The following is a 19,482-nucleotide window of genomic DNA, read 5'->3' as shown; positions in this document are numbered from 1 at the left end:
GTAGGAGCATCTGATATGCCCAATGATATCCTTTCTTACATTTTGGGCACACTGATTTAGGACGAACACCCTGTCCCATTGATCTCTTATTCTGCTGACTTTGACCTCCTCCAGGAGCCCGACATTGCGCTTTAAAATGTCCAGGCTTCCCACAATTGAAACAATTCCCTTTTGAGCATGTCCTGTTTGTAAAGCCAGAGCTAAAGTTTCCATGTTAAAAGACTGACTTCCTACCTTTCTACATGCATTAATCAAATCCGCGATTTCTCGCTCCCCACTTGCTACCAGTGGATTTAAAATCTTTTGCAATCTGTGTTAGCTTGTTCTACTGCTAACTTAAAAGCAACTCTTTCTGGGCGAATTGATTATCAATTTGTCTTTCAATAGCCAATTTCAGTCTGCTAATGAAATTTTCATAGGGTTCATTGTTCCCTTGTTTGATGTTAGTAAAGGTCTTCACCACCTTCGCCGTCAGGGAGAGACCCTATGGCTTGAAAAATTATTTGTGGGAGAAGAATGAACCCTTCCTCAGGCATACCATCTCTCTGTTGTTCCACTGTTGTAAAATTACCAGCTCCGTAAAGCTGATCTGGGGTAACATTTGCTGTTCCCCTCTGGACTGCCAGCTGTCTCCATTTCTGATCTAACACCAAATATTGAGCTGGAGTTAAAATCATATTCAACAGAGCTTTCCAGTCAGCCGGAATCATTTTATTTCCATAACCAACTGCTTCTAACAATGCCTGAGTATATGGCGTTCTAACACCATATTCTTTTGCTGCTTGCTTAACTTCCCTCAAAATTCTGAGCTGTAAAGGCTTCCACTCCCGCCGCGGATTTAATGCAGCATCCATGACAATTTCCACTGGATTAAGTTGAACTTCTACTCCAAACTCCACCAAATCATCTCCTGATAGTTCCCCTCTATTCTTTGCTTCTTGAATAGCTGCAGTAACTGCATCCACCTGAACCCTTAAAGGTAAACTCTTATCCTCTGACAAAGTATTTCTAGCGCCGGACAGTCCCCAGATTTATCTGGAGGTGCCGTCAGGCGGCAACAAACGCATACCGCATGGTAAAGCGGCAAACCTTCTTCAGGGGGTGATAGGAGCGGTTGTTCATAAGTAGCTAATGCATCCATAATCACTCTCCAGGTTAACAAAATTGAAGAAGGGGCACGAGGTTCCTCGTGCAAAAATTTCCCTATCTTTTTCCAGGACTCTACTTTAATACTACCTCCCTCCGGATATGACTTAATATTTTTCCAAACATACTATAGTAAGTCCTCAATTTCTTTCTTTCCTACAGCACAACCCCTACTGCCAATTCCAAACCCAAAACTATTCCCAATGATCCCTCTCAATTCCCTGATGTGCTCTTTCTGAGCCTTCGAGAGATCTCCCCCATACTCACGAAAAGAATCTATCTTCGTCCAGCGAAGAAGATGAGGGCCCAGTCGACGTCCGCGACGATGAGTATAGGATGCGGGAAACGTATAGCTTTCAAGCTATCACGTCGGGGTCACCATTTATGGTGGTTTGACATTGAAATGAGACACAGGGAACTGTCTCTGAGAAAAATGCCAACCCTGAGAGAACTCAGGTAGCAGTATTTATTGAGAAAAACACAAGCAAAATATACAGTATGCATATTCAGAAAACAATGACCTCAACAGGAGATTACTTCACCAGCATGAGAACACACAATCTTGGAAAGTCCCAGATGTTACCTTGCTAGGGTGAGATCATACAGCCACGGAAAGTCTCATGGGAAAGTTTGGAAAGTCCCATGAGAAAGCACAACTGTGTATCTTGTACCTTGAACTTTCACCCATTTTTCCTATTCCTTCTAAACTGGCAGAATCAAAACAGAATGAGGCACTCTGAGCAAAGATACTCCTACCCCCACCAAGAATGCCCACATCTTCCTAGACTTACTGCTAGTATTCAAAGGCCTTACAGAAAATGATAAAATGATTAATAAAATATATTACCACACTCAAGTACCATATGAACCTTTCTGAGTCAGTGCTCTCCATGTGATAACAACATCCATCATCCCCCAGCAATAAGAGCAAAAGCAGCTCTTCAATCATCCCTAAGGCAGGATGCTTTAAACTACGAATTCAACAAGCAAGCCGTAATAATTAGGTTTGCATTTCATACTGAACCAAAATCAAGAGAAGCCCTATTAACCCATTAAACAGACTGGTGGGTTAAATGGAGATCCTTCAATGAGACAAAGTTTCTTGTTAGAGAAAGGAAATCTTTAGATCCAGCTCACCAGAGATAGCACCTTAGAAACACCGCCTTGTTCTGATAGTATATCTCACCAGATTGTATTTATATGTGCAACTGCCAGTTTTCAAGCAATGAAAAATCAAGCTATGCAGTTGCTTGTACTCTCTGCTGCAGAGTTGACAAGGAAGCCAACTGTTATCTGGAGTTGCTAACATTTTATTACTTTCTGAATCTCACATTCCCATTTTAATTTATTTTTTACATTTATTGGCTGCCCATCTTAACAGTGGAGTAACTCTGAGTAGCTTAACAATGGATATTAAAAAGTTAACACTATACAACACTATAAACAATATTATAAAATAAAAATACTCAACCCTAATTAAAAGATGGGGAAGGATGGAGTAGGATAAGAAATGGGGGGAGATGGAATCTGTTATTAACGGAGGTGGTGCAATGGTTAGAATACAGTACTGCAAGCTACTTCTGCTGACTGCAGTCTGCCTGCAATTTGGCGGTTCGAATCTCACCAGGCTCAAGGTTGACTCAGCCTTCCATCCTTCCGAGGTGGGTCAAATGACCCAGATTGTTATTGGGGGCAATATGCTGACTCTGTAAACCACTTAGAGAGGGCTGTAAAGCACCGTGAAGCAGTATATAAGTCTTGGTGCTGTTGCTATCAACCATCCCCAATGTGAAATTTCCCCATTGAAGCTCCAGGCCAGAACCACATCTTTAAGCTCTTACGAAAGTTCAGGAAGGTGGGAGCTGAGGCTCTTCTGGACCATGCCAGCTGGAATACCCTGGCCAATGGGGCCCTCAGCATGCCTCCTCTGCTGGCACGGATGGGGCGGACCAATCTCAGTGGGATGAGACTTGTACCCAATGCTGCATATCTTACAACTCTGCTAATACATTTCCAATAATGGATGGAAACTGAACAAGGAGAGATTCAACCTGGGAATAAGGAGAAATGTTCTGACAGTGAGAACAATCCACCAATGGAATGGCTTGCCTTCAAAAGTTGTGGGAGCTTCATCCCTGGAACCTTTCAAGAAGAGACTGGACTGCCATTGTCAAAAATGGTATAGGGTCTTCTGCTTGGGCAGGGGAGGGTGAGACTAGATGACCTACAAGGTCCCTTCCAATTCTATATCTGTAATACGGCGTATAGTAATTATTATTTTCCGTTACTGTAAGCAGAAGCAGGTCCCGGCTTGGAACTGGCATAGCATTTCATTATGATTAATCTGACCATGTTCACTATTCTGGAGCCTCCTTCAGATGTGCTGAAACTGCAGTTTACCAGATGAGTTGGACTCCTAACTCTCACTAGGCCCAGTCCCCACAGAGCCACCTACGATGGGAGCTGTACTCGCAATAGCAACAGTTGTGAAAAGCTGTATTATGGCAGACCATTTTAATGGTGTCAGAGATTAATTGCCAGCCTTTTTTTAAACCCTAGTCCCCAGAGGTGGACTACATGATTCATGGCTGATCTCATCTCAGGGAAATGGAAAGTCCACCAAGGAAACACACTGACTCTGTACTTCAAAGGACTCGGTGGCCTGAGTTCAGTAGGGCTGTTAAGAACCCGATTAGCCTAATCTAGAAGGCGAAGTCACCTGCAAAAATGATTTATGAGTGTTGTCAGGCTTAAACGAGAGATGCAGGGAAGGGAAGAGAGGAGATCCCCACTGACAGGTGTGGTTAATTTCAGAGGCTTGCAGTGAAATGTTGGCCTGGATTCAAGGATTCTGCCTTGTTTTCAATTTCTAATGAAAACTCTGGAGACAACTAGCAACCTCTCCCCAATAATGTAGGCTAGGGGTATCCCTCTTCCGTCAAGATGTTCTTTCTCTGATGTTCAACTTGAGGTTTATTTCCGCCCAGAGGTGGTATTCAGCAGGTTCTGACCAGTTCTGGAGAACCAGTAGCGGAACCTTTGAGTAGTTCGGAGAACCGGCAAACACTTCTGACTGGCCCCACCCCCATCTTTTCTCTGCCTCCTGAGTCCCAGCTGATCGGCTGGGTCACCTTCCCTCAGGATGTTGTGGTTAGCCGGCAGCAGGTGCGGATGGCTGAGGAGAGCAAGGACTCAAATGAGGGGTCTGGACCATTAGGGAGTGGACTGCTGCCTTCAGAGATTATGGGGGTTGGCAGCAGCGATGAGGAGGTTCCCGAGGAGCCTGTGCCAAGTGTGTGTGCACGCAGGATTGCTTGCAGGAAAGAGCAGCTACAACAGTATGGGCGACTTGGGAGTAAGGCTGCAAGGTAATGGCCCCTCCTGCAAGAAGATAAAAGCCAGCTGTGAAGTGAACGTTCTTTGTAGGAAGCAAAGTTGTTTTGAAACTCAGCCTCGTGGCAGTTGGCATTTGAAGACCATTGTGTTGTAAACTATTTCTTATCTGTTATTTTTTGGCAGCCTTGCAAAAACTTGGCAAGGCTCTTTCTTTCAGAGCTAATTAGTCGTAAGCAGCCTTTTGTCTGTGAAGAAACAGGATTCATAGATGAAACATTAAAAGGTTGTGCTGCTGCCTTTGTCTTGTGTTTGCTCTCTTGGAACCAGGTTTGGGTCAGAACACAGGAGTGGGGAGGGAATTGAGATTTTTACAATATCGTTATCCTGCCACGCCCGCCAAGCCATGCCCACAGAACTGATATTAATTTTTTTTGAATCCCACCACTGATTTCTGTCGCATCTGATTTCTGACATAAACCCTCCACCCTAGGAAATACTGCTTTGATGGATGGTGCTGCTGGCCCAAACTTCACCTTGAAAGTCTCAGGCGCTTGCTTTCAGCAAAAGTGGTTTTGTTTGGCCACAAACTTATTTTCAGGCTACTTGGGGATTTCTTTTCATTTTTTTCCTGTTTTTGAACTGGCTTGATTGTTGGGAGTGGCAGAGGGTATGAATGGCAGTAAGACTGGTTTGCCTTATAGTTTTGGCTGCTTACCCTTCTCAGTTTGAGAACATCTGTGAAAAGAATCCCCTTAGGTTCAGAGTTTAAAACGTGTGAAGCAGAGCACTCTAGAGATGATTGTTTGGTTAAAGGTATTCATGCACATCCTTTGGTCACCGTGTAGGCACAGGAAGTCTATGCTCCACTGATGAGAATTTTAGTTAATTTATCTTGATGGGAAGGTTGCCAATGAAGTCCATCTAGACCAAGGGTCTTCAAGCTTGGCAAGTTTAAGACTTGTGGACTTCAACTCCCAGAATTCCTGATCTAACATGACTGGAGGAGGAATTCTGGGAGTTGAAGCTGTCAAGTCTTAAAGCTGTCAAGTTTGAAGACCCCTGATCTAGAACAACATTTCTCAACCTTAGCAGCTTTAAGATATGTGGATTTCAACTCCAAGAATCCTCCAGTTGCAAATGTTGAGAAACATTGATGTAGACCTCCCCTTCTTTGTTCAGAAAATCATAACCTTCCCATCTCCTTCTGAAATTTATAGCTTGCCATAAAATCCTTGCGTTGTCAATTCAGCTGAAGATTGCTATGACTTAAAGCAGCGGTCTCCATCCTGTTTCATGGAAGATATTTTTTCCATGGATTGGGGAGGAGGAGGTTGGGGAGGAGGAGCATGCAACCTAGATCCTGCACATGTGCAGTTTTCCTCACCTGCCACTCATCTCTAGCTGTGAGGCCCATTTCCAACAGGCCATGGACTGGCACCGGTCCACGACCCAGGAGTTGGGGATTGGGGACTCCTGGCTTAAAGGATGAGAGCCACCACACACAGTTCATGCTTTTCTAAATAGGGTCAGAAAAACAGCGGTTTAGAACCATGGAAAGAGGTTGCCAACAAATGACACCCATCCTGAGAAGCTTCTGATGTTCCTAAAATAAGTCTTGGATTCAAAAAGCAACTGGACTTTCTTGTTTTTTCTTTGAAGACTTTTCGCTTCTCATCCAAGAAGCTTCTTCAGCTCTGACTGGATGATGGGGGATGGAAGGATTTATATTCCTTGCAGACAGCTGGTCATTTGCATCCTTTTAGAACAGGAGAGTCAAACTCGCGGCCTGCAGGCTGATGCATCACATGCTGGCCATGCCCACGCCTGGTTTAGCGAAGGGGAAAAAAAGTCAAGATACGTCACGTGATGATGCCGTGATGACACGAGTTTTAGAGGGTCGTTGAAACACTTGGAGGTTTACCTGTGTCCTCAGGGTCACCTGAGTAGGGCTCCTGGTTACTGTAGGTGACCCTGAGGACACAGCTATCCCTCCATATGCTTCAACCACCCTCTAAAAGGATGCAAATGACCAGCTGTCTACAAGGAATATAAATCCTTCTATTCCCCACTATCCTGTTAGAGCTGAAGAAGCTTCCTGGATGAGAAGCGAAACATCTTCAAAAGAAGAAACAAGAAATTCCAGTTGCCTCCTGAAAAAGCACCTTTGGGTCAACCATGACCTGGATGACTGAGAATCTCTACAGACTCTTGGATTCAAAGGAACAAGCTCCTGGGGACTTACCCAGGTTTACCACTCTGGGAACAATTGTCTTCTTTTGCTGCTCTTGGCAATTGAAGCATCGGTCCATTTGTGGTCATTTCCACTGGTGCCATTTGCCAGTGAAAACACCCTTTTCTTTGCCTTGTGATGGATCCCCCGTAAATCCCCCTGCTTTGGAATATATTTCTTGGACAGCAGCCAATGAATCATGCCAACATCTCTGTTGGTTGTGACTAATAGCCCATAGGGTTTCTTATTAATTCTGTGGTAGACTTTGCTGCTTTCTTATTCTGTGTAACACCGTGCAATGAAGAATTCTTTGTCTGCCTTTATGGTCTCTTGTAGGTTGCAGCCCTGGAGAGACAGATATTTGACTTCCTGGGTTATCAATGGTTGCCGATCCTGGCCAATTTTTTACACATTATGGCCGTCATTCTGGGTATTTTTGGCACCCTTCAGTACAGATCCAGATACCTCATGCTGGTAAGTATAACATCCTGTTCTGTGGCTTGTTTGTTTTTTTGCTTCTTTTTTCAAAATAGTGAAATATGTTGGATTGCTGCTTTGTGTAAATTAGGGCGTGTCAAATTTTTCAGCTTTCTATTTCCAAACATTAAGGGTTCTCAATGTGACCTGGCTTGGGGATTGTAAATATATTTTCTTTTTCTTTTTTTTTTTTTTTTAAACAAGTTTTATTAAAAGTTTCAACAACAAACAAATCATTACATATTAAATCTTTCCCTGTCTTTCTACAATAATTTCCCCAATATTCTCATAAAACACAAACAAACACAAACAAACATAAAAAAATCTTTTAGTAAAGTACCTTGGCCCCAGTTACCTCTCTCTTTGCATGGGCTAAAATAATAGCGCATATCACTCTTCACAATTCTATCTTATTTAATCCATCTTAATTAAATCATTAAATTTGTATCTTTTGCCCATTCATTATCCCTCTATCTCTTCTTATAATAAAAAGAATTTCTCCTGAAATCACTAATCAGAGTATGATGCCTTTCTATCCTCCCCTAAGTTAGTAAAATTAAAATTCAACATAACAAATACCCAATTTGGTTCTGCTTGGTACATTCTATCCACCAAAAATGTTTAAATACATTGTATCCTCCTTTCCTTCGATATTTTATTACATTTCAAAAATCAATCATTATTAAATCAATCATTATTAAAAACTTCAACATTTCAATTTTAAACTTCAACATTTTAATTTCTTATTAAATCTTAAACCATTCTAATTTACTATTTCAAATATAAATGTTACAATACCATCTTCTGTACCTTAGCAGAATCTTTCTTACAGAAATTTATATTTCATCCTTTATCTCTAAAAAAATCCCTCTTCTCCCATCCAATTTTAAAGCTTTGAGGCTTTTCTCCGCCTTTCCCCTTTCTTTCTTCCCCCACCAAATCTTCCTACCCCCTTCTTCTTCTAACCTCTGCCTTGCTGGGATCCCTTCTCTGTTGTGTTCCCTTTTCTCTTGTTTGTTATCATTATATTTATTTTGCATCATATTTTTCTCTTTCTCAAATGTTTTTTAAATCTTAAGTCCTTCATTTTCCTTACTCTCTTCCTTCCTTCTTCCTTAGATAAGTTTTGGGATTCAATGAAGATGGCGTCTTCCGTCTCTTCCTTGTTGTTCTTCTTCCGTTTCCATCTGTTCCATTGTCTGTTGGTAATTGACCAGCGCCATTTCTAGAAATAGAAAAGCTTTTTCCATGCCATCTTTGCAGGCTGCCTTTGTTTGCTCATATTCATCCTCAGGTCTTCAAAAAGGAAAGCCATTATAAATAAATCTTTTCTTTTCTTTATTCCTCTTCCTTCTTACACCAACCAAATATTCCGAGAGAAAGGCAAAACAATCCCAAAATCCACAATCCTCAATAAATCCAAGCAAGCCAAAATTCCCCTTCCTCTTCCAGGGTGGTATCAAACAAATAAAAAAAGAAAGAGTCCAAATCTATATTTTAAAGCCTTATTAAGATTATATTTCTGTCCTCAAGTCTTCAAGGCATCTCCTCCAACAAGATCCAAATTTATATATTTTCTTTATCCTCTCCCTTCCGGCTTAATTCCGTCGGGAGGGAGAGTAAACTTTCCTTCAGCACCTCAAAATAGCCGCTTTTTTTTTTCTCTTGTGGAAAAAATCATCAAAAAACCATCTTTTCCAGGAATTAAATTAGATAAATCTCAAAGCCCTGGGTCAACCAAGAAGAACTTTCACTTTCAATAACTTTCTCTTCTTCCTCCTGCGCATACTTGCCCGGCTGTCAACTTCTTTGTGGCGGCCATTACGGACCGCCGCTGCACTGTCCTGGTAAAGGGGGTTCTGCCGCCAGGGAGGGGGTCTGCAACACCCCCAAACCCTTCCTCCGGATCCCCTTACCTTCAGCTACCCCTGCAGGGCAGCCTTGCTCCGCACCCGTCTGGGTCGGAGCCCCAAAACGGCTAGCGCGGCAGGGATCGCGCAGCTTCGCGAATCCCTACCGCCGCGAAGCCGACAAACCGGAAACTCTCTGGATTGTAAATATATTTTCATTACTTTAATTTAGATGTGCCTGGTAAGTAACTACATAAATATCATAACTTTTTAACATTTGTTTCATTTTCTGTTGTATTTATGCTGCCAGTTTCTTAGCACCATTAATGCATAAAACTAGACTTCCAATCAGATACATTTCAGTCCCTTTTTACGAGTCTGTAGTCAATGGCCCAGCGGTTAAAGATGCTAAGCTGGAGAGCTGACAGCCTGGGTTTGAGACCCAAACTCAGTGCAGTGGGTGAGCTCCCATTACTTGCTCCAGCTCCTACCCACCTAGCAGTTGCAAAGCATGCAAATGCAGGGTAGTTAATAGGTACCACTTTGGTGGGAAGGTAACAGCATTCCATGTGCCTTTGGTGTATAGCCATGCTGGCCACATGATCACGGAAATTGTCTTCAGACAATGATGGCTTCCTCGACTAGGAAATGGAGATGAGGACCATATCCTAGAATCGGACATGACTGATAGGGAAACTTTTACCTTTAGTCCCTATTTGGAGTAGAGTCGGGGCAATTGGAGCTGAGCATTTACTGGCCAGGTGCTCTTCCTGATGCCTTTACAGAGTTCGCAGCAGATGTTTTTTCTTTGCGTCCCAACATTGGCTGAACTTTCAACCATCCAAGTGGGAGGCGAGCGTCATCACCACTAGCCACACCAGTGCTCTAATAAAAGCTAACATAATTCACATTCAAAACCTGGATAAACAGTGTGTTTTTACAGCCCTCTCAAGAAAACAGTCCAGAGTGATTTGATGACTAGTTGTAATACCAACTAGGTATTAGGTAGGAACTTAACGTGGGCCAGTAGTATCCATAACCACAACAGAGAGTGCAGAATGACTGGGGATGTTGCAATATTGTGTTCATAATAAAGCTGCCCAGAGTTGCCTTGTGGTGGCAAATAAATTTAATAAATAGAATAGTAAAGCAAATCATGGCTTAGTGTAATGCCCAAACCCACTCTGATTTTGGCAGTTAGGCTTTAATGATTAAGAAGGTCCACATGTTTTAGGAATCTTCCTTCAAATTCTTAACTTTAAGCCTTCAACGTGTATTGTATTTCTGCAGCTGGATGTGTTTAGGGTAAGAACGATGGAAAACAGGCATGTACCTCCAGTTGCTTTAATAGTTTTTCCCACCGTACGTCTTCAAACTGCCTCTTTCTCTCCCTCACTAGTATGCTGTGTGGCTCATTGTCTGGGTTGGCTGGAATGCATTCATCATCTGTTTCTACCTGGAAGTCGGACACCTTTCACAGGTAATTACCTCTCTAATCACACCCAGAACTTGCCCTTCTCGAGCCATCGGTCCACCAACAGCTTTCCATCCATCACCTTTCCAGCAGCAATTGCTCCTTGGGATAGAGTTTAGAATTCAGGAGAAGATCGCAGGTTGTAAATGCTTCCATGTTCCTTTCAAATTAACTCCCCTTCCCTCCCCATCCCACCCCCAGCAACTTATTCCAGTGCTGACATTGCAGATCAGATTTGGCACGATACTGGGAGACCACTGGGAGGCTTTCTGTGTTATAAATAAATGAAGGTTTGGCCTCTCCAGGTGTTCAGGCTGTGTGTGGGGTTTTTCCTCCCTTCTCTCGCTGGGGCATTTCTCTTTTATGGCATGCACAGGTTTTGCAAGTAAAGACAAAGCTCTGTTTGATATGCAGTGCTCACATAGCACAAGTTGACACAAACTGCTCTGTTTTGCAAACAGATGGGTTGATCCACAAGGGAAGATGGGGGGCTGGGAGGGAAGGCAGACAAATCAGGCTGTATTTATACTAGAGCAGTATAAAAGCATTGGGTGTGTGTGTGTGTGTGTGTGTGTGTGTGTGTCTCATCCAGATACTATTCACTGATTAAAGCAGGTTGCAAGGAGATAATCATTGTGAATTCAAAGCATACTTTTATCAGGGTTATAGATTCACGGATCTCATGTGTCATTTTGGAAAAGGCATTGCTGCCTGTTTATGGTGGACAAGGGGAATTAACTATTAAATTGTATCTGTCAGTTGCAAATAACCGGGAGCATTTGTTGAGTTCAAAGCACAGAATAGTTATCTATTTACAAGAATCTATTCAACTAATGGTCAAACAAAGTTGGTGTTAGATAAGGGTCAATGGAATTCATGAGGGAGGGAGTTCGATTTGGGTATCTTGTGGCAATGCAGTGACTCCAAACATATGACACATTTAACTCCTCCTTCAATTCAGCCTGCTCTTAGCAACTTTAAGATGTATGGACTTCAGCTCCCAGAATTCTGGGAAATGAAGTCCACACATCTTAAAAATGGCCAAGGTTGAAAAACAGTGTTTTATTCCAAGCCCAGCTTTTTAAAAATCATTGTTTAGTTTTCTAGCATTGTTATTGCCATCGTTATCATTATTAAAACAAAGACTACGCCATCTAATTCTGTGGCACAGTTTATAAATAACCGGTAATGTTGAAGTCCAATATATATTGAACCAGTTTCACGGCTAGAGCAGTATGTCCTGTCACCTTCCGTGGGTTGAGGATGACACAACAATCTCATTAATGTCTTTTAAAGTTTGAAGTGGAGGTGAATGAGAAATACGAATGCAGAGTTTCCGGGTCCGTCTTCTCAAATCCATAAACAAACCAGAATGCAGCTATCTGGAGTTTTTTTTTCTCTTTTGTGGTGGCATGGGCAAAGTTGAGTGTACGTTCATTTCAAGGAATAAAATTATTTGCAAGAATGCCTCCTGGGTATTCTTGGGAAGAACTGGGTGACAGTCTTCTCCAACACCAAAGTTGAAAAGCTTCGATGCTCTTCTCCTCTTTCTTTGTTAAAAGTCCAACTTTTGCTTGCCTGGAAAGCCACAGAAAATATCCCATAGCTTGTACAACTGGGATCTTGTAGGCTTTCCTCGAACCTCCGGGAGGGCGAAACAGCCTCCCCGGGTTCTGGAGGTTCTCTGGAAGCCAGAAACGGGCCCATTTCTAGCCTTCCCGAACTTCCAGGAGGCCCGTTTTTCACTCTTCCTGAGCCTCCATGAATGACTTGTACTTACCTGCATCTAAAACGGGCCGTGTGGTGACTCCTGGGAGGGGAGGAGGAGGGAAGGGGTGGCCAGGGCCAGCCAGGAGTGGGATTGGGGGGGTTCTTTGAACTGCACAGAACCTTAGCCAGGGCTTCTCCTGAACCCCGGCGAAACCCCAGTAGTCCCACCCCTGCCTTCATGGCTTCTTAATGAAAAACAGTGCAAATAAGGCAAGGCAAGCTTTCAGAAAGGATATGCATCTAAAACAGCCCCCACATCTCTCTCACACATACACACACACACACCCCTCCCCAAAGGCCCTCCATGCCAACCTGGAAAAAGAATCCCTGATCAATTCTGTGAGGTCATAAGGGCAATCACACACACACACACACACACACACACACACACCAGTCCCTCAAAATAAACGTGAATCCTTTCCAGGTGTGAATAAACTTTTAGACTATTGTGCAAAGAATTTTCAACTCTCGTTTTGTTTCATAATCTCCTTTAGATTCAAAACTTAAGGGAGACTAAATCCCTTTGCAGAATTTCTTCTTCTTTAGCTAAACATATTGATCAGAGGCAATCAGGCTGGAAGGGAGGCCAAAAGTGGTCTTTGGTGACTCTGTATTTTCTTGTGTCTGACAGTTGGAGGGCAGGGAATAGTGGCGGAATTATAAGATAGATGGGATTCTAATTTACCTAATTTGTCATTCTCCAAAGAACAAGAATTATGGGTGTATTGCATGCACCTCCTAGTAGCTGGATAAGACCGGCAGTGTGTCATCTTACAAAATTGTCTGGCTTGCACAGAAGGCACCAAAACTGACCAGTACTGTTGTGGTATGGAGTCTACTCATTTATTATCTTAATGGAAAGTATTATGTGAAAATCTTGATTGACCTAAGCTATGATGTGTGGCAAAAGTCAGTATTTATGAGCTCATCGAGTCATAGTAGATGGAGTATCACAATGCACACTGTGTTCCTTTGGTTTGTACTGTGATGTTCTGCCCGTCATCTTCCCAATTTTAATACTCCATCACCCTGGATGTCATGCCCCTGTTGGAGTCTGAATCTGATGAGGAAGATGAACAGCTGTCAGGGAGCGGGAGAGTGGCTCCGTTGGCTGTGGAGGAAACTGGGGAAGGGCAAAGTCCGGCTGGGCAGAGCAGGCGAGAGGTAGAACAAGGGAGAGGGAATTCAGAGGAAGACCCAGGCCCACCCCCTCTTCATCCTAGGGCACGCAGGGAAGAACCTACGTGGCTTACGGGGGAGGAAAGGGCCCTGATTCCCTTCATTAGGCATACCTGGGAAGAGAGTTTAAAGGAGAGGCAGCTGAGAGTGGCGTTTGCTGGGACAACCGTGAGTTTATCTTTTGACTGTGGTTATCTGCGTTCTTGGCATCCTCTCAACTGGGTTGATTTACTGCCGTTCCTTCACTTCTGGAACTTCTTATCTTGCCCTGCTGGAGTAATTACCTCATCTTGCCTTGATTGGACTTATAGTTAAAGCTTTTGTTGACCACGTTTTGGACTTGATTCTCTGCAGCCAAAGGCTGTTCCTGGGAGAGTTTTTCTCCAGCCAGAAGGTAACCAGGACATTGGGGGCAAATTTGGAGCTAATAAAGGGACTTCTACTTACTATCTGACTGTGTTGCCTTTGTGCCATGCCCCGGGTCATCACCCTGGATGTCATTGCTTCTGATGACCGTTTGTCTTCTCTTTGCATAGCATGGCTTACCTCAAAGGGATTGTGAGTATGTATATATATTGTCTATCTTTCTAGTGGTCCAAACATTCCTGTTGAATTCGTCTTTCTCCCGTTTCTATAGGATCGAGACTTCATCATGACCTTTAACACATCATTGCATCGCTCGTGGTGGATGGAGAATGGTCCTGGTTGCCTGGTAACCCCCGTGATCAACTCCAACCTGGCCTTAGAAGACCATCACGTCATCACAGTAACTGGATGCTTGCTTGATTATCAATACATTGAGGTGGTGAGCAGTGCAATGCAGATATTCCTTGCGGTAAGTAAGGGGTATTGGTATCTTTTCTTGGTTGGTTTGGCCTCTCCCTCACTTCTAAAAACAAAACGGAAAAAAACTGAGGCGCTAAAAGATTTCTATGGTTAGTTTTTGCTGCAGAACTCATACCCGTTTGAACAAAAACTGACTCCTGATTCCCATTTGATCCGCAAAAATATACGCAGTATCTATCCAATATGGACATCAGGTTCCCCTCCCTTTGTTTCTACCATTTTTTAAATCAAAAAAGCAGATATTTTAATTTTTAAAAAAAAGGTAAATGGGAAGCTGACATTTTGTATCTCCAATATCCCTCTGTCAGTCATTGTCAGTCAATATCCCTGTGTCAGTCATTGTCTTCTCTTGAAACAACCTTCCCTCTGAAGTTTACCCTTTTTGAAACGCTATTAAAAGCTGACATGTCCAGCATGGCTCTGGGATCAAAACGCTCTATTTGATCTCTCCTCTAGTGTGTAATGTTGTCTAGGAGTCCTGTTAGCATTGCCTGTGAGGTATTTTGGTATACATTTCTTAGGTATTTGTTTTTAATCAGAATACTGCATTGGGTTACATATGCTGCTCAGAGTCATTTACGACTAGAGTGGCACATTAAGCTGAAGGAACTGAAGGAGGGAGAATGAAAAAGCCATCCTGAATAGAGAGAATTACAAGACTGATGCCGGCCTTAGACAGGGAACACAACCAGATGAGCTAATTCTACTTCATTGTAAGACTAAAGGTTTCCGTGTATACTGCACAAGTCAAAAAGAGGGCTGTGAAAATATTTACAGACCCCTCACATCCCGGACATAAACTGTTTCTACTCCTATCCTCAAAACAAGGCTATAGAGCACTGCACACCAGAACAACTAGACACAAGGGCTGTTTTTCCCCGAACGCCATCACTCTACTAAATAAATAATTCCCTCAACACTGTCCAACTATTTACAAAGTCAGCATTACTATTACTGTGAATCTTCTCATCACTCCTTATCGCCCATCCCCTCCCACTTGTGACTGGATGACTGTAATTTTGTTGCTTGTATCCTTATGATTTATATTGACTGTTTCCTGGTGTGATTTGATTGCTTATTGTACCCTGTGACTATCATTAAGTGAGGTACCTTATGATTCTTGACTCTTGGCAAATACATTCGCCAAGAGTCTTTTCTTTTATGTTTACTGAGAGCAGGGGTGGGATTCTACCAGTTTGCACCTATTCGCTAGAACCGGTTGTTAACATTCTAAGCAGTTCGGAGAACCGGTTGTTAGAAGAAATTACTGGCCTAATCCTGTAAGGAAGGCAGGAAGGAAACATTCTGATGTTGCTTACAGAAACTGACTCTCTGTTAACCCTCATTACATTCTTGGCAGGACTAGATTTCCTGTCTCAGGAACCTCTCTGGAGTTTTTTCCCCTCCTTTGCTGGTACTTTGCTTGTGTGGAGTGACCATTCAAAGTTACAATGGTACTGAAAAAAGTGACTTATGACCATTTTTCACACTTACGACTGTTGCAGCATCCCAGTCATGAGAGGCCAGGCGAGGAGATGCGTGCCTCGATGTGAGTGATGTTGAGTTGACCACGCCCAGCCAGTCACATGATCACCAAGCCATGCCCAGCAACTAAGCCACGCCCACGGAATCGGTTGTTAAAAAATTTGAATCCCACCCCTGACTGAGAGCATTTGCCCCCTCACTTCTCCCCATAGTTTGTTGGCAAGCTGAGAAGCTGTAAAACTGAAAGCAACCTAAATACACTTCGAAGCTTGACAATTCGTTTGTTAAATGAACCCTAATGACAAAGATTAGTCAGAACTACTTCCAGGTAAATTTCTAAAAGTTCCTTTTCCTCCTTCCCTTTGCAACTTTACTTTTACTTTTGCTTTTTATTCCAAGGGCAATAAGCGATTATGTCGAGTCTGACAGTTTGCTTATTTCTTTGAGACTTTTAAATTAATCAGCCCACCTCACCCGTTTGGTTTTGCTCTTGTTTCCAATTTTGGACCTAAAGGATCAGCATGGCCAAGAGTTGTTCGAGACAGCAGCAGAGTTGTAAATGGAAGAAATGAACTTGGCTGCCCGAGGTTTTCCCTCATCAGTTTAAATGGTTGGATTCTGATGTGATAATAATCGGTACCTTTCTTTGCTTTCAAATCATTAATTCGTGTCTCTCTCTTTTTCCAAACATGTACTTTGAAGCTATTCGGATTTGTTTACGCCTGCTATGTCAGCAAAATGTTTATGGAGGAGGAAGACAGCTGTAAGTATCCAGTTATCCCCCTGAATAAGTAGGAGTGTCGCCCCTGCTTGAAGTATTAGGGTGATGCAGAAGTGGCTTGTCACTGGGGCTGCCAATTTTTTTAAAGAATTTGGTCAGCCACGACCGTGAGAAAACAGCAAATAATTTTTTCGTATTCTACTTTCTGCTGCATAAAGATTGTCCTTCTTTCTCTCTCTCTTTTTTCCCTTTCTTATTATGTGTTTATTATATAAGTTTGTGTAAATGAGTGGTGCAGTGGTCTAGAGGTGGAGCTCTCGCCTCACAAACAGGAGGCTGTGAGTTTGATCTTAGGTAGCAGCAGATATTTCCCTCTCTGGGCTCCATGAGTATATATCTGCTGTGGACTCTGCATTGGCGACAGGAAGGGCATCCGGCCAATAAACACTCAGCTCCATTGAGTTGCCCTGACTCCACCCCAATGCAAGGGATTACGGGGTCATTAAAAGGCAAAATAAATTTATGTAAATCTTAGTGCAGGTAGTCCTTGACTTACAACAGTTCATTTAGCGACTGAAGTTAACAATGGCACTAAAAAAATTGACTTATGGCCGTTTTTCACACTTAAAATCATTGCAACATCCCCATGTTGATGTGATCAAAGTTCAGGTGCTTGGTAACTGGCTCGTATTTGTGACGCTTGCAGTGACCTGGGGTCATGGGATCACCTTTTGTGACCTTAAGCAGAATTAATGTGAAGCCAGATTCGTTTAGCAACCGTGATACTAATTTAACTGCAATGACTCACTTAACAACTGTAACAAGAAAGGTTATAAATTGGGGCAAAACTCACTTAACAAATGTCTCGTTTTGCAACATAAATGTTGAGCTCAATTGTGGTCCTAAATTGAGGACTACCAGTGTATGACATTGTTTCAGTACAATGATATTTTATACAGTATTCACTAAAGATTTTTTGACACGCTATTGTTTAGATAACTTACACCATTGCAAATAAGATGTATTCTATCAATATTAATTACAATTTAGGATGTCAGTATTATAAGGTTTCGCAGATCTGGTCATTCTCCTTGGCCTTGCAATGCTGACAGTTTGGTATCTGTAAAGGGACGTAAGATGAGCTTGGTGAAGGAATAGATTAACCATTAAGGAAGGAGAAACAGCAAATCCACCATGGAAAGTGGAAAAGTATGGGGGGGGGGGGGACACCTCAAAATAACATGGCTTTGTTTTTATTTGATAAAAAGAAACCAGAGTAGAGAAAAACTCAAGGGCTTTCCAAGATTTAGTATACCTTCAAAAATAAAGGAACATTCCTGGATTCTCTTGCTGTGCATGTTTCCTGGCCTGGCCTATCCCAACATCAATCTTGAAATCTTCTCAAAATTCCTCTCTGCCTCTTCTTGTGACAAACAGAATCAAGGCAGGGTTATTTGGCACTTCTGCTTTCCAGTTTTCCCAAAACTGGCCAGCCCATACCTGCTCGCTGTCACTTCTTATATCCTTTTGATAGATGTATCCCAAACAACCTTCTCAAATGAACTTAGCAAACTAATCTCCCTTCAGTTTTAAGAGTTCGCTCCTGTTCTTTTTTGTTTTATAGAAGGGAACAAGATTGCTTTACGATCAGGCTCAGCCAGATGTTGCCTTTGTCCACTTTCCATAAGCTTAACCGTTATTTTAAGTTTTCTGGTTACACAATCTTGAGTTCTTCTGGTTTATATGTTTCAGTTTTTCCCTCTTCGGCATATCACTATTATGTCCCTATTTAGGTCCCTAAAATGTGTCCTCCACTGATGCAGTCCTCAATGAAATTGAGTTTGCCACCCCGGCTTACATTATACAATAATTTGTTCATCTTCAATTTTTTTTCAGCTGTCAATCTGTTTTTTTGTATTTTTCTCACCCGTAGTTTCTTTCACTTCATCACTCAATTGAAAAGCCTTTTTCCAGCCTCCCATTACAACAATTTCACTCTCTTGTGATATTCTGTAACGTAATCTTTTTTTACTCTGTTCTGAGCAGTTGCCACATTTTTTAAAATTTGTTTGTCAATTTCCCATTAATTAATTTCTGTTAAACCATCTCATGCTTTTTCAAGCAAGATTTCTACTTCATCTCAATTCCTTTCACTTTTTCCTTTTCCATTTATTTCTCTGTCTTCTCCAAGAAATGAATAAATATCTTCTCTTGAATCTATAGAGATTCTTAGTCAACCAGGTCATGGTTGTCCCAAAGGTGCTTTTTCCAAAAGGCAACTGGGCTTCCTGTTTGTTTTTTTTCCTTTGAAAATGTTTCACTTCTCACCCAAGAAGCAGTTTCTTCAAGAACTGAAGAAGCTTCTTGAATGAGAAGCAAAACATTTTCAAAGGAAAAAAAAAAACGAGAAAGTCCAGTTGTCTTTTGCAAAAAGCACCTTTGGGATGTTCTTGAATCCTAAGCCATTTTTCCAGAAAGATTGTCCTGCCAGCCAGAGGTTGATAATATGATTTGACAAAAGTACCAATAGCACAGTGGAAAATTAAAATATTGGTGTGAAATAAGGGACTTCTTACTTAATGCGAGAAGCGTCTCTTATATATTTGAATCCCGGCAGGGGCTCCTAACAGCAGAGGCGCTGTGTGGTTTGATATCAATGAACTTTATTAATAAGCTTTACACATGAAAAGATCTATTCATGGGTGGCAAATTATAAGCATTAGCACACTGTCTCTCTAGCTCTATGGCCAAAACTAGTCCTCTTAGGCCCGTCTTCCTTCCTTCCTTCCTTCCTTCCTTCCTTCCTTCCTTCCTTCCTTCCTTCCTTCCTTCCTTCCTTCCTTCCCTCCCTCCCTCCCTCCCTCCCTCCCTCCCTCTCTCTCTCTCTCTTTTCCCCATCCCTCATGGGTTTTGAGAGAGAGCTTTGGTTTTTTGACATTCATTGATTTATTTTCAGACCTAATAAGAC

General features: G+C 42.3%; 1 protein-coding gene across 1 annotated transcript in view; it reads left to right on the top strand.

Moving 5' to 3' along the window:
* The window catches only part of NKAIN1 (sodium/potassium transporting ATPase interacting 1), a 43,455-nt gene that overhangs the window by 18,579 nt on the left and 5,394 nt on the right, over positions 1-19,482 (top strand). The window contains exons 2-5 of the mRNA XM_087970821.1: positions 7,049-7,186; positions 10,439-10,519; positions 14,100-14,297; positions 16,496-16,556. Coding sequence (XP_087826947.1) covers positions 7,049-7,186; positions 10,439-10,519; positions 14,100-14,297; positions 16,496-16,556 — 478 coding nt within the window. The remainder of the gene's footprint in view (positions 1-7,048; positions 7,187-10,438; positions 10,520-14,099; positions 14,298-16,495; positions 16,557-19,482) is intronic.

The sequence above is a fragment of the Notechis scutatus genome, chromosome 8 (assembly GCF_049901735.1).
Source record: "Notechis scutatus isolate UNSWTSFEM ecotype Mainland chromosome 8, rNotScu1.2, whole genome shotgun sequence".
In the NCBI taxonomy this organism is placed as follows: Eukaryota; Metazoa; Chordata; class Lepidosauria; order Squamata; family Elapidae; genus Notechis; species Notechis scutatus.
Note: the sequence above shows the minus strand (reverse complement) of the source record. Positions and strands in the feature narration are given on the sequence as shown.